General features: G+C 41.4%; 1 protein-coding gene across 1 annotated transcript in view; it reads right to left on the reverse strand.

The window, feature by feature from the left end:
- Positions 1–25,773, reverse strand: part of LOC134349413 (dedicator of cytokinesis protein 2-like) — a 732,270-nt gene that overhangs the window by 206,179 nt on the left and 500,318 nt on the right. The window contains exon 28 of the mRNA XM_063053680.1: positions 10,653–10,751. Within this exon, the coding sequence (XP_062909750.1) occupies positions 10,653–10,751 (99 nt within the window). The remainder of the gene's footprint in view (positions 1–10,652; positions 10,752–25,773) is intronic.

A 25,773-nucleotide genomic window follows, 5' to 3' on the forward strand; every position in this document is an offset into this window, starting at 1 on the left:
AAGGAGCGATGCCTTTAAACGGTGGCATCCATCATTAAGGACCCCCATCACCCAGGACATGCCCTCTTCTCATTGTTACCATTAGGGAGGAGGTACAGGATCCTGAAGACACACATTCAACAATTCAGGAACAGCTTCTTCCCCTCTGCCATCAGATTTCTGAATGGATCCATGAACACCACCTCACTACTTTATTTTCTCTTTTTGCACAACTTATCCAAATTAATGCTTTTCAGAAGAACCAGCACTACCTCCTCCTGATTCTCAAAATACTTCAGCACATTAGCATGTCCCTCTCTACTTTCATTATCATCCAAGTCGTTCATTTGGGTACTCACACAAAGTAGGCACTCTTTTCATACCTCGGCTATTTGGCATGACTCCAAGCACAGATTCCCTCTTTATCCTTGAGTGGACCTACATACACCCTCCTAGTTATCCTCTTTTTCTTAATATACATATAAAATATGTTGGTATTCTCCTTGATTCTGCCCACATTTTACTGCCCCTTTTGGCCTGCTTAATCACCTATCTGGGCATGGGCATTTTCTCTCTCTCTCTCTCTCTCTGTATATTCTTGAAAGGTCCAGTCTGATTTTAGCTTTCTAAATCTTACTTATGTTTCCTTTTCCTTCCTGGTTAAAATTAGGATCTCTCCGGACATCCAATGTTTCCTTATCTTACCATCCTTATCCTTACTAGAACTTGTGATCCTGAACACTGATCAACTGGTCTTTAAACAACTCCCATATGTCAGACATGAACTTGTCTGACAGCAGCTACTCCTAGTCAATGCTTCTTAGCTGCTGTTTTATCCTGTCATAATTTGTCCTTCCACAATGTAGTACCTTCCAGCAAGATCCAATTTTATCCTTACTTATAACTATCTTAAATCATAGTAAGTTAAGGTCACTATTCCCAAAATGTTCACCCACTATCAAGTTGACTGTTTACTCTTTTCCATGGATGCCGCCTGGCCGGCTGAGTTCATCCAGCATTTTGTGTGTGCTGGTTGGATTTCCAACATCTGCAGATTTTCTTTTGATTGTGTGTCACCAAGCTTGGCTCATTTCCCAAAACCAGGTCCAGTATGTTTCTTATACATGTTGGACTCTCCAAATATAGTTTCAAGAACTCCTCTTGAATGCACTGAGGAAATCCTACCCCTCCTAAGCCTTTTGTATGAGGGAAGATCCAAACAATACTGGAGAAGTTAAAGACACCTCTATGACAACTCTGCTGACCATGCATTTTTCCATAATCTGTCTACATATCTGTTCTTCCACCCTTGATGTTTATTTGGGGGTTTATTGTATAATTCTGTCAGTATCATTTTTCTTATTTTGGAGCTTTGCCCAAATTACTTCTGTGCGTGAGCCTCCAGTGTGTTATCTCTGAGTGCTGCTGTAACATTCTGTCTCACCAGTAGTGTTATTTTGTTTTTGTTTAAATTTACTTTTTAGCTGGCTTGGCAGAACATTGTGACCAAAGGGCCTGTTTCTGTGCTGCAATGTACTATGTTCTATGATCTAACCCCCGCCCCCAACATCATATCTAAAGGAACATTGAGCTATCAGTGCAAAGAGGGGAGGAGAAGATGGCGGCGCGCCGCTCCAAAATGGTATCGTATTTGTAAGCAGGTACCATGCACAATCCTGATTTGATGGAGACAGACATGAGAAGCACGGAGGAACACCTGGAGAAACTTCTGAAATGCCCGCTTCACTACCGCTGCTACTGTGTGATCAAGAATCTCTGGAGGGGAAGGCCCCAAATCCTCAACTTCACCTATTGCCTGTTGCCGGGGCCAGGGTCAAAGCACTCGGCAAAGATGTTACTCGGTGCTCGGTGTCTGAGGGCTGGTCGGAGGCTCGAAGTTTTCGGACGGACTCAGAGTCGGACTGTGGTCGGGTGCTTCCAGGACGCTGCATCGGCAAGTTTGCGGCACTGGAAGCTCATGGCAGGGAGAGTTTCTCCCTTCTACCGAATGCGTGAGATGATGGGACTTTCGAGAGACTTTGAGACATTTTTTTACCGTGCCCATGGTCTGTTCTTTATCAAATTATGGTGTTGCTTTGCACTGTTGTAACTATATGTTATAATTATGTGGTTTTTGTCAGTTTTTTTAAGTCTTGGTTTGTCTTGAGTTTCTGTGATATCATTCTGGAGGAACATTGTATCATTTCTTAATGCATGCATTACTAAATGACAATAAAAGAGGACTGTGTGTCCTCATAATCTAATCTAATCTAATCTCTCATAGAAACAGGTCTCTGTAATAGCACATCAACATTCCATGCACTGATCTAGGCTTTGAGGTGGTCCTCCCTCCCTGTAGTATATTGAGGTAACCACACCCTAGCCCGTCTGTCCCATCATGTCCAGCAAGCCTCTCTCACTGTTGTTTCTTTCACTTGCCATACCATCTTTCTCGCCCTCAGCTCCACTACCTGTAGTCCTGATGCTGTGGGTTTCATTCCCTGATCTTCCTGTTACAGGAAGGATGTGGAAGCTCTGGAAAGGATCTAAAAGTGTTTTACCAGAAGGCTGCCTGGATTAGTTATAAAATCCAGCATATGTTATAAAATTCCAGACGGATTAGGGTCATTGTCATTGAAATACATCGACATTAGTTCCAGCAGGGTTCCTTAAGGTGCCACTCCCAATCAAATAATGCATTGCTGTCAAAGGCAGAAACTCCCATGTCACATTTGGAAAGTCTTCCTCAAGGCCATAATGTACACTTCAAGCCTCACCAATTCATCATGATTAAAATGTCTAGTTCAAATCAAATTCTCTGTTTGAATGATAGGACTGCCTAGAGATACTTTGATGCTGCAGTTTCAGGTACACAGCCAAATCACCCTCAGATGTTATCTGATTTTGGAAGCTGAGCACAGTTATGATTGGATGGTATTTAGACAACTGCAAGCTGTGAAGAAAACAGCGCCTTTTAATTCAGTGCACATCTCAAAATTCCTGTTCCAGCATAGAGTTTCTTATTTTTACCCACTTTAACAGCCATCTGCTATTCTTTTTGTCTTATCGTCCAGAAATTTGTAATTGGGGCATTATGAAGTCGCTGAAGCAAATGCATGCACAGGCTCATGGCTGAGAAACACTCAATACTGAGAAATAGAGTAGAACCATTCCTAGTTCAAGCCCCCAGTGACAAATAAAGGTTTCTCTGCAACTTCCTAACACTTTAATCATGAAATTCTGGATTATAATACAAAAAGAACATGGAATGGTTATTAAAGTGGATAAAATAAGAGACTGTATATTGGAAAAGGAATTTTGAAATGTGTACGGAGTTAATAGGCAATGCTTTCCAAGAAGCTCTAGGCAACCTTTCATCTAAATGCCAGCCAAGCACAGCTGTTCTTTTCTTCCAGAATAAAACAAGTCCTCGAGGTGATTTGGCCAAGTACCTAAAATTATAGCAGCTAATTATCTCCAGGGGAGCTCTCTTCCAAACTGGAGCACTTGGGTGGATCCCACCTCACTGGATTGCACTGGAAACCAGAAACTAAAAATTAGTCCCCAGATACGAATATAAGCAATCTATTATACAAATCACCAGCAGAATAGAAGACATATTGGAGGTGAGCTGAGAAGCACTTCATCCAGTTAGGCAGAGCAGTGTGTTGCATTGTCATGGAGGGATACAGAAGGGGAACAAGCCCTTTGGCCCATCACATTGCTCTGACCATGAACAATCCCACATCAATACAGCTTTTCTTCTTCTCCCCACACACCTGTCAACATTTCTCTGGATTCTACCACAAATCTACACACCAAAAGGGTAACTTACAGAGGCCAATTCACTAACTGAACTGGGCATCTTTGGAATATGGGAGGAAACCAGCATAGCTGGAGAAAACCCATAGAACCATAGAACCATAGAAACTACAGAACAGAAACAGGCCTTTTGGCCCTTCTTGGCTGTGCCAAACTATTTTCTGCCTAGTCCCACTGACCTGCACATGGACCATATCCCTCCATACACCTCCCATCATGTATCTGTCCAATTTATTCTTAAATGTTAAAAAAGAACCCGCATTTACCACCTCGTCTGGCAGCTCATTCCATACTCCCACCACTCTCTGTGTGAAGAAGCCCCCCCTTAATGTTCCCTTTAAACTTTTCCCCCCTCACCCTTAACTCATGTCCTCTGTTTTTTTTCTCCCCTTGCCTCAGTGGAAAAAGCCTGTTCGCATTCACTCTATCAATACCCATCATAATTTTATATACCTCTATCAAATCTCCCCTCATTCTTCTACGCTCCAGGGAATAAAGTGCTAACCTATTCAACCTTCCACTGTAACTGAGTTTCTCAAGTCCCGGCAACATCCTTGTAAACCTTCTCTGCACTCTTTCAACCTTATTTATATCCTTCCTGTAATTTGGTGACCAAAACTGAACACAATACTCCAGATTCGGCCTCACCAATGCCTTATACAACCTCATCATAACATTCCAGCTCTTATACTCAATACTATGATTAATAAAGGCCAATGTACCAAAAGCTCTCTTTACGACCCTACCTACCCGTGACGCCACTTTTAGGGAATTTTGTATCTGTATTCCCAAATCCCTCTGTTCCACTGCACTCCTCAGTGCCTTACCATTAACCCTGTATGTTCTACCTTGGTTTGTCCTTCCAACGTGCAATACCTCACACTTGTCTGTATTAAACTCCATCTGCCATTTTTCAGCCCATTTTTCCAGCTGGTCCAAATCCCTCTGCAGGCTCTGAAAACCTTCCTCACTGTCTACTACACCTCCAATCTTTGTATCATCAGCAAATTTGCTAATCCAATTTACCACATTATCATCCAGATCATTGATATAGATGGCAAATAACAATGGACCCAGCTCTGATCCCTGTGGCACGCCACTAGTCACAGGCCTCCACTCGGAGAAGCAATTCTCTACTACCACTCTTTGGCTTCTTCCATTGAGCCAACGTCTAATCCAATTTACCACCTCTCCATGTATACCTAGCAACTGAATTTTCCTAACTAACCTCCCATGCGGGACCTTGTCAAAGGCCTTACTGAAGTCCATGTAGACAATATCCACTGCCTTCCCTTCATCCACTTTCCTGGTAACCTCCTTGAAAAACTCCAATAGATTGGTCAAACATGACCTACCAAGCACAAAGCAATGTTGACTCTCCCTAATAAGTCCCTGTCTATCCAAATGCTTGTAGATTCTGTCTCTTAGTACTCTCTCCAATAACTTACCTACTACCGACGTTAAACTTACTGGCCTATAATTTCCCGGATTACTTTTCGATCCTTTTTTAAACAACGGAACAACATGAGCCACTCTCCAATCCTCCGGCACCTCACCTGTAGACAGCGACATTTTAAATATTTCTGCCAGGGCCCCTGCAATTTCAACACTAGTCTCCTTCAAGGTCCAAGGGAACACCCTGTCAGGTCCCAGGGATTTATCCACTTTAATTTTCCTCAAGACAGCAAGGACCTCCTCCTTTTCGATCTGTACAGTTTCCATGATCTCACTACTTGTTTCCCTTAATTCCATAGACTTCATGCCAGTTTCCTTAGTCAATACAGACGCAAAAAACCTATTTAAGATCTCCCCCATTTCCTTTGGTTCCGCACATAGCCGACCACTCTGATCTTCAAGAGGACCAATTTTATCCCTTACAATCCTTTTGCTCTTAATATACCTGTAAAAGCTCTTTGAATTATCCTTCACTTTGACTGCCAAGGCAACCTCATGTCTTCTTTTAGCCCTCCTGATTTCCTTCTTAAGTATTTTCTTGCACTTCTTATACTCCTCAAGCACCTTATTTACTCCCTGCTTCTTATACATGTCATACAACTCCCTCTTCTTCTTTATCAGAGTTGCAATATCCCTTGAGAACCAAGGTTCCTTATTCCTATTCAGTTTGTCTTTAATCCTGACAGGAACATACAAATTCTGCACTCTCAAAATTTCTCCTTTGAAGGCTACCCACCTACCGACCACGTCCTTGCCAGAGAACAACCTGTCCCAATCCACGCTTTTTAGATCCTTTCTCATTTCTTCAAATTTGGCCTTCTTCCAATTAAGAACCTCAACCCTAGGACCAGATCTATCCTTGTCCATGATCAAGTTTTTTCAAAATGTATGAGAAAGCACTTCTGACAAGGTAATGAATGTATCAGGTGATCCGTGCAGGGCTGCACAGGGATATGGTGGAGCAACAGGTCACTTAATAAAGTATTGGAGAATACCATAGATTCAATGGTCATTAGCAGTCTTAGGCCCAGAAAGCAGCACTCTCAGGTCAGATTCAGCACCACTAATCTCAGAGCAAAATGGGTTCCCAGCTGCTTTGCTTCCAACTGAGTAAAATCTACACTGCCCTTTTACCTTCTTCAGCAGGTTCACACTGTTTCCCTGCCCACTCTTTAAAACATACCATGGTGGGGTGTTTGAAACACCTTTCACTTCGGACACTTGCAACCACCAGAGGGAGCAGGCTTGCATGGAAATAGAGGAAAGATGAGGGGGTGTTCATACTCTCAAGCTTATCTCATTACTCTGTTAGATCATGGCTAATCTGTATTTTAACCATTAGATTTATAAGCCTTAAGCATTTTGGTAAACAGAAATCTGAGTTTTATACATTTTAATTGAGCCTGAGAGAAAGAAAGAGTGGAGGGAGACTTGAAGAGAGAGAGAGTTATAGAGCACTACAGCACCAAGCAGCCCCTCAGCCCATCTAGTATGTACCAAACTATTATTCTGCTAGTCCGTTGGCTCTGCACCTGGACCACAGTCCCCCACATTCCTCCCATCCATGCACAGTACCTATCCAAACTCTGCTAAAATGCACCCACCTCTTCTGCTGCTGGCTCATCCCACACTCGTACTCCACACTGAAGAAGCTTCCCCTCGTTTCCCTTAAGTATTTAACCTTTCATCCTTAATCCACAGTATGACCTCTAATTCTGATCTCACCCAAACTCAGTGGAAAAAGCCTGTTGCATACTCCTCATATTTTTATATACCTCTAACAAATCTCCATTCAGTCTCTTACAATCTATAGAATAAAGTCCTAACCTGTTCGACCTTTCCCTATAACTGATGTCCACAATCATTGCAATATCCTTGTGAATTTTCTCTGTACTCTTTCAATCTTATTGATATATTTTCTGTAGGTAGATGACAAGAACCGCACACAATTCTCCAGATCTGGCTTCACCAACATCTTATATGAATTCAACACGACATTCTAACTCCTGCACTCGATATTCTGATTTATGAAGGCCAATATGACAAGAACTCCCTTTACAACCTTATCTAGCTGTGGCAATATACTCAGGCAAGTATGGATCTGTATTTCCAAATCCCTTTGTGCTACCCCCTCCGCAGTGCTGTACCTGATTTGTGCTGCCAAAATACAACACCCCACACTTGTCTGCATTGAATTCCATCTGCTATTTTACACACCATTTTTCCGGCTTGTTTGGATCCTACTGTGAACTTTGATAGTCTTCCTCGCCGCCCACTCCGAACCCAATCTTAGTGTCATCTGAAATTTGCTGATCCAGTTTACCACATTATTATCCAGATCAGTAATATAAATGACAAACAACAATGGACTCAGCACCAACACCTGCAGCACACCACTAGTCATATTAGAGGCGCCACTCAGAGAGACAACCATCTACTACCACCCTGTGGCCTCTCTCACTAGGACAAAGTTGAATCCAATTTACTACTTCATCCTGAAGCAACCGAACCTTCTGGACTAGCTTCACATGTGGGGCTTCATTAAGATCTTACTAAAGTCCATATAGGCAAAGTCCACTGCTTTTCCTTTGTCAGCTTTCTTGGTGACCTCCTTGAAAAACTGTATATCAGTGGTTAGACATACCAGGGAAGAGAAAGAAAGCAAGTGAGGGAGTTTCAGATGTCCAGAAACTTTAATGTAGCAGTACTTTAGGATGTCATCCCTTTATGGCTCAGCTGTAATTTTGCAGCCTCCGTCTGAATCATCCATCAGAGAAATCATTTCTATTCAATAGAAGTTTAATCGTCATTCAACCATACATGAATTCTGATGAATACAGACAAATGAGACAGTATTACTCTGGGGCCAAGGTACAAAACACAGTAGTAACAGTCACACAAAGCGCAAAGCACAAATAGCACGTATAAGATAGAAAGATGCAGCCACTCAATAAAAGAGTCCAAACTCAAGCCATGCAATGCCGCCGAGATCTGCAGATGACCACGAGAGCTTGGCTTCTGCCGAGCGAGCACTGGGCGGGGGGGCGGTGGGGGTGGATAGCACCAACTCCAGCCTGGACGCTGCGTTACACTACCCCTCAGTGGAGCCCACCGGCTCTGACACCTTCTCCTGGCAGCTGTATACAGGGGGACACCATGGCTATCTACCTCATTAAATCATTTTATCACTTTTGAAAAACCTCAGTTTTATCATACCACAGTTATATCACAGCTTATTCTCTCCAAGTTTAGCTGAGGTCTAACTAATTTAATTAATTGTAATTAATGCACTTATTTAGATTTCAATCTCTTTTGCAGAAAGGTTTTTTGAGTCTATCCACTGTCTTTCAGTAATATCACTGTGTGAATTCCCTAAATCTCTGCTTCCCTGGTTTCCCATTTGCAGTGCTAACTGATGTCTCATTATTATTTGAATCGGAGCAGTAGGACTTGCAGTGAGCTTCAGCTGCTGCAGTTTTATAAGCTGAATTAATGCATCAACGTTGAAACTTGAAATCACTTATTAGTGGCAAGGGACTGAGATATGTGCATTGCAAGGATATTCCAAGTTCATGTATAATGAAAAATGAGGGCACACGTGGCCAGTCTGGAGCTCGCCTTTTATGTTGTAAGCAATTTGTACTAACACAACTTATTCTCTCAATATGTGTAGTCTAGGACAGAATTACGTGACTGGGTTGACTAAGGAGTTACCTATTGAGCCTTGTTTACATAAGACTGCATAACTGTTACTCACAGCTGTGTCAAAGTCCGTACAGGGTATAATCCACCAGACAACAAATTGAAGTCACCACTACAGTGCGTTAGCAGTAACTCTGTCAAACAGGTACCATGCTCAAGGCAGCCCAGTGACAGCTGCTGTCTTATCGCTTCAGTGACCCTGGACTAATGTAGAATATTGTGAGTCTGATTCACTGGTTCAGCAGCAGGGGAGCTGAGTGGTCTTGCTTTTGGTGCAGACTAGGCCCCCATGCTGCGTGGATACCTGTTGTGGCCACCGGGGAAATAGATGTCAGAGCTGGCTGTGTGCTGCTGGATTGTGTACTGGGTCGGGTCTGGTCCCTCCCATCAGTGCTGCCCCCAGTGTTCACTCGGTGGACGAGAAGCTGGATTGTATACTTCTGTGGCTGCAGTTATGTGACATGGGGAATGCTAAGGGCTTGTTCTTGCGGAAACGTGGCTCCAAGACAATATCCATGCACCATAAATCTACAGGCCAAGATACTCAGGGTTTTGGGCTATATATTTTTTTGTAACTGTATGCTTTTTTGCTATCATAATTATATGTGCTATATACGTGTGTGACATTTGATACTGTGATTTTCATCTTGGCCCCAAAGGAACACTGTTTTGCCTGGCTGTATGATTGTAGTTATTCATGTGTATGGTTGAATGACAATCCACCTCCACCTGGTATAATCCGCCCTTCATTTTTCATCTCCTGCTCAGTCCACAAATTGCCTCTGTTGCATCACTTCACCTCTCCTCTTTATACTGGCTATATTTCCTCTCTTTTCTCAATCCAGATACAAAGCTTTGACCCAAAATGTTGACAATTCCATCTCCCCAACAAATGCTGCACAACCCAGTGAGTTCTTCCAACACTTTGTCTGATTCTCCAGATTCCTGCATCTGTCATCTCTTTTGTCTCCACAATTAATGGGGGGGAGGTGTGGTTTTGCTCTGTGTTCAATCATAAACTCAATGGGATGAAATAGCCTCCCTCTAGGTCATGAGGTAATATGGAAAGGCAGAAAGAACTTGCTGTAGTTTTAGACCTCATCAGCAACTCCTTACAGAAAAGGCTTTACAAAGTCATTCTTTGATGTGACCACAGCGCAGCGGAATTAGCTCCAAAGCCATGCCGTATTCTCTGTGTTTGTATCAACATAAACAAACAAGGGTGTGCGATTAACATTCCCCAGAATTTTAAAGATGCACACAGTCCTAGAGAAATCCTAGGGAAAGAGAATCAAAAATAGAGGGCATAAGCTTAAGCTGAGAGGGGAAATATTGAAAGCAGACCTGAGAGTAAACATTTTCAAACAGTGGGTAGTAGCTATACTGAATGAATTGCCAGAGAAGTGGTAAGGCAGGTAAGATACCAAAATTTAAAAGACACTTAGACAGGTACATGAATAAGAAAGGTTTAGGGTAAACATGGGAAAATTGGACTAGTGCAGATGGACATCTTTGTTGGTATGGGCAAGCTGAACTGAAGGGCCTGTTTCTATGCTGTAAGACTCCATGACTCTAAAACAAGGTGACTTTCCTTACTTAAAAAAGTATAATGGTAGCAAAATCTGATGGATTAACACAGAAAGGTTGCATGTTTGCTTTATTGCTTATTCATCAGCAAATGAAAGTTTACTTACGACCAAGTCTTGGTTAGTGTGAAAGGATTCCAGGTAGCAGGAATAATGTTCGTTAGTCATCTGTTTAAGTATTGCAGTCATACACGCCACAAAGTTACTCTGCAATAGAGGAAGAAAAGAGGCAATCAGCTATGAAAATCATTATATAATTTCTAAATGGACTTTGAACCGATGAACACTAACTCACTTTTTTTTTATTTCTGTTTTTATTTGCATTACTTATTTTAACTTAACTATTTAATAAACATATATATATACTTATTGTAATTGTTTTTCTCTATATTTATTTATCATTTATTGTACTGATGTCATAAAGTTATGACAAATTTCATGACATATGCTGCTGATATTAAACCTGAATCTGTTTCTGAGATGCAGATACTCAGCATGGTCGAGGTCACATTTTACTGCTAATAAAAGCCTTTCAGTATTTACTCTACCTTCAGTCTTTTGGAGTAATTGATAGTGCATCACTCCCTCCTTATCCTTTCCCCATCCCCTACTTTCTTATTCTGGCCTCTGCCCCTTTCCCATCCTAACGAAAAGTCTCAACCAGTAATGTCAAATTTTTATTCCCCTCCATAGATGTTGCTGGCCTGCTGAGTTCCTCCAGCATTTTGTGTATGTTGCTTTATGTAATTTCAAGCCCTACTTCTATATCCTTTTTTTCAAGTTTCTTTCTATAAAATAACTGAAAGGATCTTTAAACCTATGCCTCTTGTGTTCTGGCCAAATGAATCACAATGATGTTGACTGCTGCGTGTTTTCTTTCTCCTTGGAGGGTGAAGCAACTCCAGCTGAGAAATATGGAGTCTGCTAGGAGTCACCTTCTCCTCTGCACTGCCAAATTGCACCTTTCTAATCGTACTCTCCCTTCCTCTTTCTACATTGAGCAGGCTGCAAGCCTTCCAATCTCATCTGGGAAGTTGACAATTAATCTTTAACACTACTAGCAATTGATGTGAAGAACAATAGCACCCATGGAAGTTACACTTTAAATTTAGACATTTTCTAGAACACTGTATAAATATCATCAGGCTTTGCATCACTATGCTGAAACATTTCATTATTGTCAGAAATATTTTAAAAGTAAACTTTATTTATGGTAAGAAATTTTTACAGAGGAAGAAACAGTGCAAAATTTTGACATTCATTGTCAATATATTCAGTGGTGTTACCGCATTTTTCTTAAGTCATAGCACAATTACCACTTAATGTGGCCTGGTTGGTGATACACCATTTCAACATCTGAGGGGTTTTCCTACTCAGTGCTGACCCTCCATGTACAGTAAGAACGTAGATTGTGATCTTTCCCCACAGAGCTCTTGCACTGACTGCAACAAGTTTCAGTGTGTCCCTCAGTATGCATCCCTGCAGCCTGGGATGTGCAAGCTGGCTACATTCCCTTACAGACCTCTCACTGTGCTGGGAAACCAAATGTTTCAGGTTAACCAAAGTTCACCTTTCACTGAGTTGGTGATCTTCTAGCAGCCCTTGATGTCTGTCTGTCAGCACGATGTGAAATCTACCAGTCTTCCCTCACAGTCACTCACTGTTTCTCAGGAGGTAATGAGGTTATGGTCTATCTCCTTAGATAGGAGTAGTAAGGCATGAATAGTCAGCAGAGGTAGAACAGAAAACATGCAAGATCTCAAGAAACAAGGAGCAAAAGTAGGTGATTCAATGTGATCATGGTTGATCTATATTGGCTTCAACACCTCATCTGCCCCAGTTCCCCATTACATTTAATTCCTCAACTTACCAAATATTTATTGATCTCCACCTTAAATATATTTAATAATATGGACTTCAACACCTTCTGGTGCAGAAAATTCCTGAGATTCATAACACACTGACAGAAGAAATTTTTATGCACCTCTGGTTTAAGTGGCTGACATCTTGTTTCTATTTTACAACTCTGCCCCTGGGTGCACATGGTAGTTAATACCAAGTCATGAGAGGAGGAGATTATATTCAGAAAGGACCCCGGGTCTACAGCACAGAAGGTGATGGCATTAAAAGTAAGTGATATTCTTTGAAGTGGAGAGGACTTGGAAATAAATACCATACAGGGCAGATGGATATTCCAAACAGCAGCCTCTGCAAATACAGAGGGCTTGGGAAATCACAGACAATAGAAAATCTGCAGATGCCGGAAGTCCAAGCAACACATACAAAAGGCTGGAGGAACTCAGCAGGCCAGGCAGCATCTATAGAAAAGAGTACAGTCGACATTTTGGGCTAAGACCTTTTATCAGGACAGGAGAAAAAAAGATGAGGAGTCAGTGGTAGAAGGTGGAAGGAGGGGAGGAAGAAACACAAGGTGATATGTGAAACTTGGAGGGTGAGGGGTGAAGTAAAGAACTGATAATTTGATTGATGAAAGAGATACAGGGTTGGAGAAGGGGGAATCTAATAGGAGAGGACAGAAGGCCATGGAAAAAATGAAAGGAGGAGAGCACCAGAGGGAGCTGTAGGTGGGTAAGAAGATGAGATGAGAGATGGGAAGGGGATGAGGAATGGTGAAGGAGAGGGGAGGGGGCATTACTGGAAGTTTGAGAAATTGATGTTCATGCCATCAGGTTGAAGCCTACCCAGGTGGAATATAAGGTGTTGTTCCTCCAACCTGAGTGTGGTCTCATCACGACAGTAGAAGAGGCCATGGATAGACATATTGGAATGGGAATGGGAAGTGGAATTAAAAAGAGTGACCACTGAGAGATCCCGCTTTTTCTAGCGGACAGTATTTGGTGAAACCGTCTCCCAATCTGCGTCTGGTCTCCCCAATGTACAGGAGGCCACACTGGCAGCACTGAATACAATAGGTGACCCCAACACATTCACAGGTAAATCGTCGCCTCACCTGGAAGGACTGTTTGGGACCCTGAATGGCAGTGAGGGAGGAGGTGTAGGGGCAGGTATGGCACTTGTTCCGCTTAAAAGGCTAAGTGCCAGGAGGGAGATCAGTGGGAAGGGATGAATAGACAAGGGAGTCATGTAGGGAGCGATTTCTGTGGAAAGCCAATGTGGGGGCGAGGAGGGGGGAAGATGTGCCTGTGGTGGGACTCTGCTGGAGATGGCGGAAGTTATGGAGAATTATATGCTGCACACAGAGGCCAGTGGGGTGGTAGGTGAGCATGGAAGGCATGAGAAATGTTAGGATATCTGCGAATTAAGCTTGAATGCTAAAAGAGAGGCAGCTTAGCAAACCTTCGTGGCTGGTACCCATGTTGGTAGGTACCTTTATTGCAAATGTCCTGCTCTTCACAGTCCAACCAATGCAAGGTCTGTGGAGAGAGAGGGAAAGGGGTGATGGATGGTTCTAATAGGAACAGGTATAGAGTTGAGGGGTGGAATGAACCTATTCTGTGTTGAAACAAATCTCTGATTCTGTCATTCATTCTTAAGACATCAGTGGACCCAACCCTAGACAATGCTTACTGAGTGTCAGTTCTTCAAATGTCTTATTTTTTAATAAAGGACTTGTTTTGCTTACTTTGGAAAATAGCTTCTTCCCTTTTTATGTTGCTATTTAGATTTTTAAGCTCTTTTCACACCATTCAGCATGTTCATGGTTGAAGTGTGACCTGACCCTACATGTCTTTCTTTTTCATATCCCTTAATTACTTTGGTATACAGAAGCACATCAGTGTCAGATTTAATATTTTCACCAGACCTAACAGCAATTGCCTCTTGTGGATAAATCTGAACTTCCTTCCATTCCGCAGGTTTCTCTCTGTCATTTCTGAAAGGCCTGGATTTTATATTTACATCATTAATCTTAGTGATAAACTCATTTTTCATTGCAATAGATATTTTTCTTCACCCAACTTTCTCTCTCTCTCTCTTCCACTCTCTCTCCTTCTCTCTCGCTCACCCTATCTTTATCTCAATATCTCTATCTCTATATCTCTCTTTCAGTAGAATCTGGGGCTGGTGGGGGAGGAGTTGATGGCATTGTGGGGGAGAATAAACTGATTTAGTTTAAATGGGTGTGCGATGGCCAGCAAAGATTCAGTGGGCCAAAGGACATGTTTCCATTTTCTCTGAACATCTTGAAAGCAAAGATTACACATCTGTGAGGTGATGATGCAGCAGTGGATTCTGGTTAATTGGGACACATTGGGAACAGTATATTTTGGCCCAATTAAGTGGCTACCCTAATCAGCCAAAGTTTAATGGAAAACAGTTAAAAAGGTATAAAAAAGACAAACTACCATTTAAATGATTAACAAATTATGTATGTAAGTGAAATATAGAATAAATTAAAACACTATCAAAACTAGCACAGTACTATAAAACTGTGTAAAAGTCAACAATGCAGGAACTTATTCAGTGTCCACTGATCTGTTATCTTGATTGGCTGTAAATGAACAAAGTCAGCAGACACTTAGTTCAGACAGTGAACTGTCTTCAAACAGTGCTTTTGACAATTGCATCGTCCAAATCTTTATTTCAATTGTGACGTTCGAGAGTATTGCTGATACCTTCAAATTCTTTATAGTTCCTAATTTGCTATAGTAGTGAAATCATTTTATTTTCATTCCTGGCTGTTTCTGGCATCTCCAAGCCTGAAACTACAGTGAGCTAAAAGTTCAGAATTGACTGGCTGTTTACTACTCGCCAACTATTAGTGACAGAAGTTACTATTTTTTGAACACAAGCACACAAGTGACACTATTAAAAACTGTTTGCTCTAAGCATGGCGTAGTGTCTAATGACTACACGAGGAGCATGTGACTGACGCTATTTAGAAAATGTTCGGTAACAGTCTCCGGCTCCAAATAAGCAGCATAATGTTCCAAATAAACAAAGGGAACCCTGGCTGTTCTCTCGATTTGATTTTGTTCTTTATGTTGTCCCAAGTAAGTGGCTGCCTCGATTAATCGGTGGCCCAAATAACCGGAATCCACTGTATTCCTTATCATCTTCAGAAATTAGTTTACAGCCAAGTGTCATTTACATTTCTGCAGCATTGTACTCAATACAACATCTAATCTACTAATTTGGATTAGCTGTGGGCATGGAAACAGTGATTGAATTCTTAGTCTGCACCAATAAAGAAATGTGTTATCATGTATGGATAGAAACATAGAAAAGCTACAGCACAATACAGGCCCTTTGGCCCACAAAGCTGTGCTGAACATGTCCTTACCTTAGAACTATCTAGGTTTACCCATAGCCCTCTATTTTTCTGAGCTCCATGTATCCATCCAGGAGCCTCTTAAAAGACCCTATCGTTTCCGCCTCCACCACTGCCACTGGCAGCCCATTCCACGCACTCACCACTCTCTGCGTAAAAAACTTACCCCTGACATCTACTCTGTACCTACTCTCAAGCACCTTAAAACTATGCCCTCTCTTGATAGCCATTTCAGTCCTGGGAAAAAGCCTCTGACTATCCACACGATCAATGCCCCTCATCATCTTATACACCTCGATCAGGTCACCTCTGTCGCTGCAAGGAGAAAAGGCCGAGCTCACTCAACCTATTCTCATAAAGCATGTTCCCCAATCCAGGAAACATTCTTGTAAATCTCCTCTGCACCCTTTTTATGTTTCCACGTCCTTCCTGTAGTGAGGCGACCAGAATTGAGCACAGTACTCAAGACCTTTTCCCTTGAAGCTAGAAACTGGATAATTACTAAAGTGCATTGGCTTCTTATTTCCACTTTCACTCGAAAGTTAAACTGCTGTTTTCCCAATGAAACTCCTTCTATATTCTGGCCTAGATTGCTGTGTTGGAACCATAAGAACCATCGTGGGAGCATTTCATCTGGAAAAACCAAGGAAGAGCATTTCTGACAAGTCATAGTGCATGTGTCTCCAGAGAACAGTGGAGAAAGTGTACCCAATATTGATCTAATTCTCACAAACATATTTGTATCAAGCTATGAGTAGAACTAAGTTAAGCAATTACTAGTTGCCACAATGTGCTGAGGTTTAAAGGTTCTTTTTATCATTAAAGTATGCATGTACAGTACAACTCTGATATTCATCTTCTCCAGATAGCCATGAAATACAGAGAAAACATGGAGATTTTGTAAAAAAAAGTATTGGCTCCTTCCCAGCACGAAAAAGAAAAAGAAACAAAACTCTCTAACCCCAAAACCTACTATCCCCTCCCTCACAGAAAACAACAGTGACAATAACATCAAATCCTCAATGCTGTCCCTCGCAGAAAAAAGTGACAATAATATTCATCCCCAACCCCCTTCCTTGCAGAAAAGAAAGGCAACAATAGCATAAAACCCCCAGCCCATCTCTCTCATACAAAAAACTGACAGATCATCCACATAGAACAACACCAGTTAGAAGCTGTTCCCAGTTTTGTGAAGGATGCCTCTGACCTTGTTGCCATCCAGTGCTATATTCAGTCAGATTTTTCCACACTACCGAGTGAAAAAGCCTCTGCAGAGACCACATGTCTACCAGGCAGTGGTCAGTATGCAAACCCTGCAGGAGAAGAACATGACGGAACTCTGTGTGATTGTTCCCAGAAGAATTTGTCAAAGCTATTTGGCAGAGTGGTTCATTCCTAGAACTCACCAATAGGCAGCATAATTTAGTTGGCTAGCAGTGAGAATGGCCCTTCTCATCAGATCCTTCATGCACAGTCAGTCTCACCTCCAGCACTGTTCTATTAAGATGACTGTGATGAGGATAAGCCAATCATCCACCTCTCTGTTGTTAGCGGATTTGTACAGAAGTCTGTAAAAGGATGTGTCCTTGCCAAGGTTCATCCTGAGCAGCTGCCTAACACAGGACTCTGCAGGCTATTTCCAGGAATGGATACTAACACAAATATCAAGGACTACCGGAAAATCTACAGCAAAGTGGATGATGCTATTTGATCCGTCCAAAACTTGTCAGTCCTCCTGTGCAATAAGATGTCTGCAAGTGAATGCTTCCGTCTGGCTCATTCCAGGCTGCAGTAGTACTTGCTGAGGATGCACATAGGCTTTGTATCTGCAGAATTTTTATATTAGATGGCTTTATATCCTTGATACTAGAAAATACAATCTAAGGTTCTGCTGGCAGTGGGTACTGGTTGGGTCCTGCATCACAGTACAACTAACACCTGAAGGGCATATTGTTCTAAAAGGCCACGTAAGTGGCACTGGTGCTTTCTAAGTCATATACTGCATATTAACTAATGACACTCTGAACATATTGATTTGATAAGACTGCAGATATACAGAATGGTCAACCCTAAAAATGTAAAGTAAAAAGACATTTAATATTTGTTTTGTACTTCCCTTGTATATTTTACATGCACAGTTTACTCTTGAAACAAAAAGAAAGGTTTGGTACATCTCTGGTCAGAAGTCCCTGCTGTTGATATGCTGCTCACTGTGGTAGTAGCAAAGTAGGGTGGTGAAATTGTTACAATGAAAGACTATTTGACCATACCCGAATGGTTGACTAGCATTTGCTAATTTTCAATTCCTTGGTGATATCATTTCAGAGAATCGTCCTGGGTCCAGCATATATTTGTTGTGCATTTAGTATTTCAGTAATATTATAAATATATTGTTTGATTAAGCATTCTTTGTTGTTTACATAATGCATTGTGAGTTATACGTAAAAGTATGTAAAAGGCATACGTCAATATGCCGCCACGTCAGATGTACATGTCTTGCTAAAGTAGGAAATGCAAACTGAGACATTCATTCCTGACTTCCTGTTTTTGCTTTCAATTAGTTTATGTTTTGGAGTTAACATAAGAAAGGAGAAATGGCTGGCTACATTGAAAAGAAAGACACATTTGATTGTACAAGACTAGGTAATGTACCTAGTAATGTATCTAGGTAATGCAAATTGAACCGTATTTTGAAGGAAATGGAATGGCCAATGAGGAGTGACTGCCAGGTTTGCTGAGTGCATTGGGTTTAAAGGTGTGCAATTTGACTGCTCCAACCAAACCAACTGAAATGAGTTCTGCTGATATCATGAAAGTAATGCAGGAACATTTAGATCAAAAACCATTGCTCATTGCAGAATACTTTAGGTTTCATAAGTGGAATCAAAAGGAAGGAGAGTCCATTTCCACACACGTGGCTGAATTGAGGAAAGTGACTCAGAATGGTCAGTTCAATGATGGACTTAAAGATGCATTGAGAGATCGTTTACTTTGTTGAATCTTATAAGCAGGCATTCAAAAATGGCTTCTTACTGTACAGCACAACTCACATTTAAAAGAACAATAGAAATACCTGTATCAATGGAAACAGAAAAACAAATACAAATGAGTTTGAAAGTGAGCATGACCAAAATTGTAACATCTAAACAGAAAAATGCTTGGCCAATCAAAATATGTTACTGTTGTGGCAGGCCAAAGCAGATTAAAATGCGACACTTGCAGAAAATGCAACAAAGCGGGACACATACAAGGAAAGCGTTGGGCAGACAACAATAAATGGACTGCACAGGGACGAGAAAAATAGACAAAGTCAAGTTGCAATCTCAAAAAGAGCACTAATCTGCATGCAGATGAAAAATATGACAATGATTAGAGTGACACAGGATTGGGTAGCCTTGAGATCTGAAATGTGAAAATGAACCAGAGAGAAGCAAAATGGCTTACACCTGAAGTGAACCGCAAAATAATTAAAATGGAATTTGACACTGGTTCAGCTGTTTCAGTCATTCCATAAAATGAGTTTGATTGGCATTTCAAAGATGCTGCATTGAAGCCTATAGATATCCAACTGAGAATTTACACTGAGAATGATGATTGTAACAGTGAAACACAACAATCAACAAGCCACATTGGGCATAAATGTGGTAAAAACCAGAGGACCAGCATTGTGGGGACATGACTGGCTGAGACAACTACAATTTCATTGGATTCCACCATTTTCATGCCACATTCCCTGCAAAAGAGTCAACTGAAAATAATTAAGAAGGGTACTGGCTGATTCCTCAGCAGTGTTCAAGGATGACATTGGAAAATTCAAACATACGATAGTACAATATCACGTGTAAAATAGTGTTAAATAAAAACACCATATCCAGGTTTAATAAAGCCTATCCAGTTCCTTACACTATCCATGATAAAGAAGCCTCTGTGCTAGATTGCATGGAGGCCAAAGGAATTCTTTCTGAAGTTGAGTGGAGCACAAGGGCAAATCCAGTGTTCTCAGTAACCAAGAAGAATGGGTATATTAGGATCTGTGGTGATTTTAAGGTCACTATCAACCCAGTACTGAAAGGAGATTAATACCCTCTGCCCAGGTTAGAGGATATCTTCACAAACCTTTGTCAAGTGAGACACTTCAGTGAAGTTGAATTAGTTAAGGGCCACCTACGGATGGGTATGGAAGAAGAGTCCAAAGTGTTTCTCACCATAAACACTAGCAAGGGGCTTTGTCACAAGTGGAAAGCTATAGAGTAGGTGCTGCATGGCTCTCCAAGCACTTAGTGTTACATGGAAGACATCATTGTTACTGGTGAGGATGACATGAAATATCTCCAAAATCTCAAGACAGTTTAAAAAATATTAGAAGGTTATGGGCTCAGAACTCGATGTAACAAGTGTGAATTCCTTATGCAAAGCATCACTTACTGTGATCACGGAATTGATACACCAGTATTACTCAAGTATGGTGAGAAAAGTTAAGCAGTGCTAGGTGCCCTAAGACCAAAGGACGTGTCACAGTTGAGGTGCTTTTCAGGATTTGTCAATTATTGTAATATGTTCCTGCCAAAACAGGCTACTGTGCTCTACCCCTTGAACCCTTCACTGTAGATAGTGAAAAAATGGCAATTGACAAAACAGTGTGATGTGGCTTTCCAAAAGGCAAAAGAATGGTGATGTCAGAGGCTGTACTTACACATTATGATCCACATTGTCTACCTTATGGTATAGATGCAGTCATGTCACTTATTATGAGTGATGTGCCTTTGTATAACAGTCTCTTACCGCTGCAGGCACAGATTGACAGAGAGGCCTTGAGTCTTGTTTGAATATAAATTGATTCAACTAGCATTTGTATGAGGGAGATTTTACCATCATTACTGATCATCAACCACTAGTATCCATTTTCAAACCCCAGAAGGGTGTTCCACTAAAAATTGGTGCATCACTTGGAAGTAGCTGTGCTCCACACACCAACATCTTTTATTTCTCTAGCTGACAAAGATATGGAATTGGAGGTGCTGATAAAGAAATGCTGAGCATGATCAATTACTTGGGTTCTACACCATGCCCAGATCATCGTTCATACCAGCAACTGAGCGATATCTCCATTGAATGGAATTGAAGTTGTTAGGGAACAAAATACTCTTCTCATATTTCTGTGGTTTTGTACACTCAGATAGGAACACCATCTGCATTTAGTTTCACAATTTAGTAAGTACCTATAATAATTCTTTAGATAAACCGAATAGCTATTAAGCAGAAACAAAAGACTCAGTGTATGACAGCACAGACTGACAGCAGGACAACAATTGATCTTCCAAAGCTGCATTTGTCCTGGAGATTCAATTGGAGTAATTCAATGGGAAGTAACAGGGAAGCTGAGACAGAAGTCAGGACATGACTTGAAAATGCATTGAAAAAGCAAAATTTTGATCTTGGTTCATGAGCCACGGTGGTGAAGTCATGATTAATTGGCAGGCAACAACTTGCAAAGTGATAATCCAGGACAGTAGATTGATAGGTGGTAATTTCCTCAGTAAGAGTACACGTCAATATTGATAATGTACAGTATATTCCACAGAACATGGACAGGAGTCAGGTATAAGCTTGTTCCACCTTCAATGAGGTTGTTGCTAATGCGTTACCTGATTTTACATACCCACTATTCCTATATCCTTAGTTAACAAAAATCTATTAATTTGTTTTACTAGCAATTTGACAAGACATCTCTTTTTGCCTTCAAGCAACACACATCAAAGTTGCTGGTAAACGCAGCAGGCCAGGCAGCATCTATTGGAAGAGTTTCAGTCGCCGTTTCAGGCTGAGACCCTTCGTCAGGACTAACTGAAGGAAGAGTTAGTAAGAGATTTGAAAGTGAGAGGGGGAAGGGGAGATCCAAAATGATAGGAGAAGACAGGAGGGGGAGGGATGGAGCCAAGAGTTGGACAGGTGATTGGCAAAGGGGATATGAGAGGATCATGGGACAGGAGATCCGGGGAGAAAGACGGGGGGGGGGAACAGAGGATGGGCAAGGGGAATAGTCAGAGGGACAGAGGGAGAAAAAGGAGAGTGAGAGAAAGAATGTATGTATAAAAATAAATAACGGATGGGGTACTAGGGGGAGATGTGGCTCTAGCAGGAGTTAGAGAAGTCGATGTTCATGCCATTAGGTTGGAGGCTACCCAGACGGAATATAAGATGTTGTTCCTCCAACCTGAGTGTGGCTTCATCTTTACAGTAGAGGAGGCCGTGGATGGACATGTCAGAATGGGAATGGGACGTGGAATCTCTTTGCCTTTTAGTATTTTGAAGACCACTTCATAGGTCTGTTGAGCTCAAAGATAAAATTCTTAGTTTCTTGCATTACCATTTTGGTACCAAAATCCCATCATTTCTGCTAATATTCTGGGTTATGTAGACAAGCTGTGTGGGCATGTGGCCAAGTGGTTAAGGCATTGGACTAGCTACCTGAAGGTTGTGAGTTGGAGCCCCAGCCGAGGGAACGTGTTGTGTCCTTGAGCAAGGCACTTAATCGCACATTGCTCTGCGACGACACTGGTGCCAAGCTGTATGGGTCCTAATGCCCTTCCCTTGGACAACATTGGTGTCGTGGAGAGGGGAGACTTGCAGCATGGGCAACTGCTGGTCTTCCATACAACCTTGCCCAGGCCTGCGCCCTGGCAAGTGAAGACTTTCCAGGCGCAGATCCATGGTCTCGCAAGTCTAATGGATGCCTTCGTAGACAAACTGTAACTTGTTCTTACAGCCTTTATATGTAGAGCTAAGTATTTATCATTATGTTGAGAGGAGTAACAAATATGAATATCCTGTTATGAATGAAGTTAAATGAGAAAAATAACCAACTTGATAACGGCTAAATAATGAAAGGCAACCTGTCTGATATGTCACCTATCAAGTGGAAGTTAGGCTTATGCTAAAGAGTGATCAAACATTCCTTAAATGTAATCACTCTCCATTAGTCTTTAAAAAAAACCAGTACATTGTGATAAACCACAATATTGGAGCACTTGGGCATCACAGATCAAAAGTCATCAATTGCCACCAAGCACACTGCTAATACTTGTGTTCCAAATTGATTACTTGCAGCATCTTCAGATTTCATTACTTGCATGTCACTTAATCTATATTTGGACATATCAATACTAACGGCCTTTATTTTGAAAGACAAAACATTTTCTCATTCAAATCAGATTGTCTCTGATTTACTTCAGTTTGGCAGCTTTTGTCCATAATTCAACTCTAACTACTTCAGATAAATTTGCAAAGATCTATTAGTAGAAGTAACCAGTACTCAAAATTACCTTCCTTAGAATGTACCTTACATAACCAGCAGAGTATCATTCCTGTACTGCCAGAGGAACAAGCAATGTAAACCCAAAAGTGCTTCATTTGTAATCTTTGAGAACATTGTTTAACTCTGAAAACTGGTTCACCTGGAGAAGTCGAGGGCAGTGCCACAATAGCGGGCACCATTTAGTTAACTGTGATTCTTTTAGTTTTAAATAGCTTTTCCATCAAGATCTGATCTGTCCTCTCCCCCTCACAACCAACTACAATATTCTCTCTGAATAATCAGCTGGGTGGGTGGGGATGCCTCTGATTTCAATGATGCTTCCAATTTTTTAGCTGTAAAAATAATTTGTGCTGACACTTTGTCTCTGCCTCATTAATTGCTGTAGTGAGTGGAAAGGGGCTGTATGTGGCAAAGGAAAATGGAATTCAATTTAAAGATAGGCCTAGTCCCCTGCTTGGCAGATAGACATAATGTAAAAATGAGGGTGGATCCAATTGCTTTTGCTTCCTTTTGAAGGACGAACCACTTTGAACTTGACTGTGATTTATCTAGTGTTACCATTTTTGACTATTATTCATCTCGAATTACTTCTGATGAATTTGCAAAGATCCATTTATAGAAGTGACAAGATCTCAAAACAGGCTTCCTGAGAGCTTACGGTCCTTGATCTGTCTTCAGCTGTTTCATTTCTAGGTTATTAAGTCACCTCAAAAACATGTCTGTCTCTTTTCACCACTCCTGTAATCTGGCAATGCCTACCTAGCTCTTTTAATATGTATCTTGGTCACCTAGTCTGTGTGGAATTTGCACCTTCTCCCTGAGATGGCATGGCTTTCCCTGGTTGCTCCAGTTTCCTCCTACAAGTCAAAGACTTGAAGATTGGCAATTCATTTGGCTACTGTAAATTGGTCAGAGGACAGCAGAAGAATTTAACAGGATCTGATAGGAATACAGGGAGAATAAAATGAGGTCAGTGCAGAATTAGTGTAAATGCGTGCTTGATTGTCAGCATGGACTCAGTGGGCTGAAGGGTCTGTTCTCATGCTGTATCATTGTACGGTTTCAATGCATCTCATACAAATATTTATGTTCAGCTAGCTATAGTTTCTGATCTGTGCTGTCTTAGTTATTCCCATAGGGATCAATGTTGTTTGATTGTGGATTTAGGGATTGGAAAATCATCCCAGGATGATTCAGCAACAAATGAACTGGAAAAGAGACAATGAAAGTTGATGACAGGATCAGATGACTTGGATAGCTAAACAACAGGCTGATGGAGATGCCGATAGCCTGTCAGTAAACACAGACACACAAGAATATAAACGGAAATAGGAGCAGAAGTAGACCACTAGGCCCCTCAAACCACTATGACAAGCGAGATGAGGCTGAGTACAGGGCTATGGTAGGAAACTTTGTCACATGGTGTGAGCAGAATTATCTGCAGCTTAATGTGAAAAAGACTAAGGAGCTGGTGGTAGACCTGAGGAGAGCTAAGGCACCGGTGACCCCTGTTTCCATCCAGGAGGTCAGTGTGGACATGGTGGAGGATTACAAATACCTGGGGATACAAATTGACAATAAACTGGACTGGTCAAAGAACACTGAGGCTGTCTACAAGAAGGGTCAGAGCCCTCTCTATTTCCTGAGGAGACTGAGGTCCTTTAACATCTGTCAACGATGCTGAGGATGTTCTACGAGTCTGTGGTGGCCAGTGTGATCATGTTTGCTGTTGTGTGCTGGGGCAGCAGGCTGAGGGTAACAGACACCAACAGAATCAACAAACTCATTCGTAAGGCGAGTGATGTTGTGGGGATGGGACTGGACTCTCTCACGGTGGTGTCTGAAAAGAGGATGCTGTCCAAGTTACATGCCATCTTGGACAATGTCTCCCATCCACTACATAATGTACTGGTTGGGCACAGGAGTACATTCAGCCGAGACTCATTCCACCGAGATGCAACACAGAGCGTCATAGGAAGTCATTCCTGCCTGTGGCCATCAAACTTTACAGCTCCTCCCTTCTCTGAGCCAATAGGCTGGTCCTGGACTTATTTCCTGGCATAATTTACATATTACTATTTAATTATTTATGGTGCAACTGTAACGAAAACCAATTTCCCCCAGGATCAATAAAGTATGACTATGACTATGACTATGATTCTGCAGTTTATTGCAGTGATGAGCAGAGCAGTTTCCTTACCAAGCTGTTTTGCATTCAGATAGTTACAACGCCATTTCCCTTTAGGATTGTATAAGTATGTTTTAACAAGGTCACCCATCTTTCTTCTATCCTTAAACAATGCAGATCCTTCATTTTCAGGTTCCAGATAGGACAACAATTTTATCCAGAAATTAGCCTAATGAATCTCTTTTGACCTTTTGGAGGAAATTCAATGCACCGTCAATCCATTCAGGATAATGGTGGCTCATTCTTTTCCTTCTCATATCTTTTGTCATTTTCAATGTTTGCAAAGTGAGTACAGTAAAATTCCAATAATGGGGCATTGATGGGACTGAAATAGCAGACATTTTGGACCATTGGACATGATTTCCTAATATATTCACTTCTTTTTGTATATTACGCAGTACTATTACAAAATTTCCAGTCAACCTAGTCAGTTTCAAGGGTGTACTGACAAAAGAGCTGCAGTGAGTTTTGGGAG

Source organism: Mobula hypostoma, chromosome 7 (genome assembly GCF_963921235.1).
Source record: "Mobula hypostoma chromosome 7, sMobHyp1.1, whole genome shotgun sequence".
Classification (NCBI taxonomy): Eukaryota; Metazoa; Chordata; class Chondrichthyes; order Myliobatiformes; family Myliobatidae; genus Mobula; species Mobula hypostoma.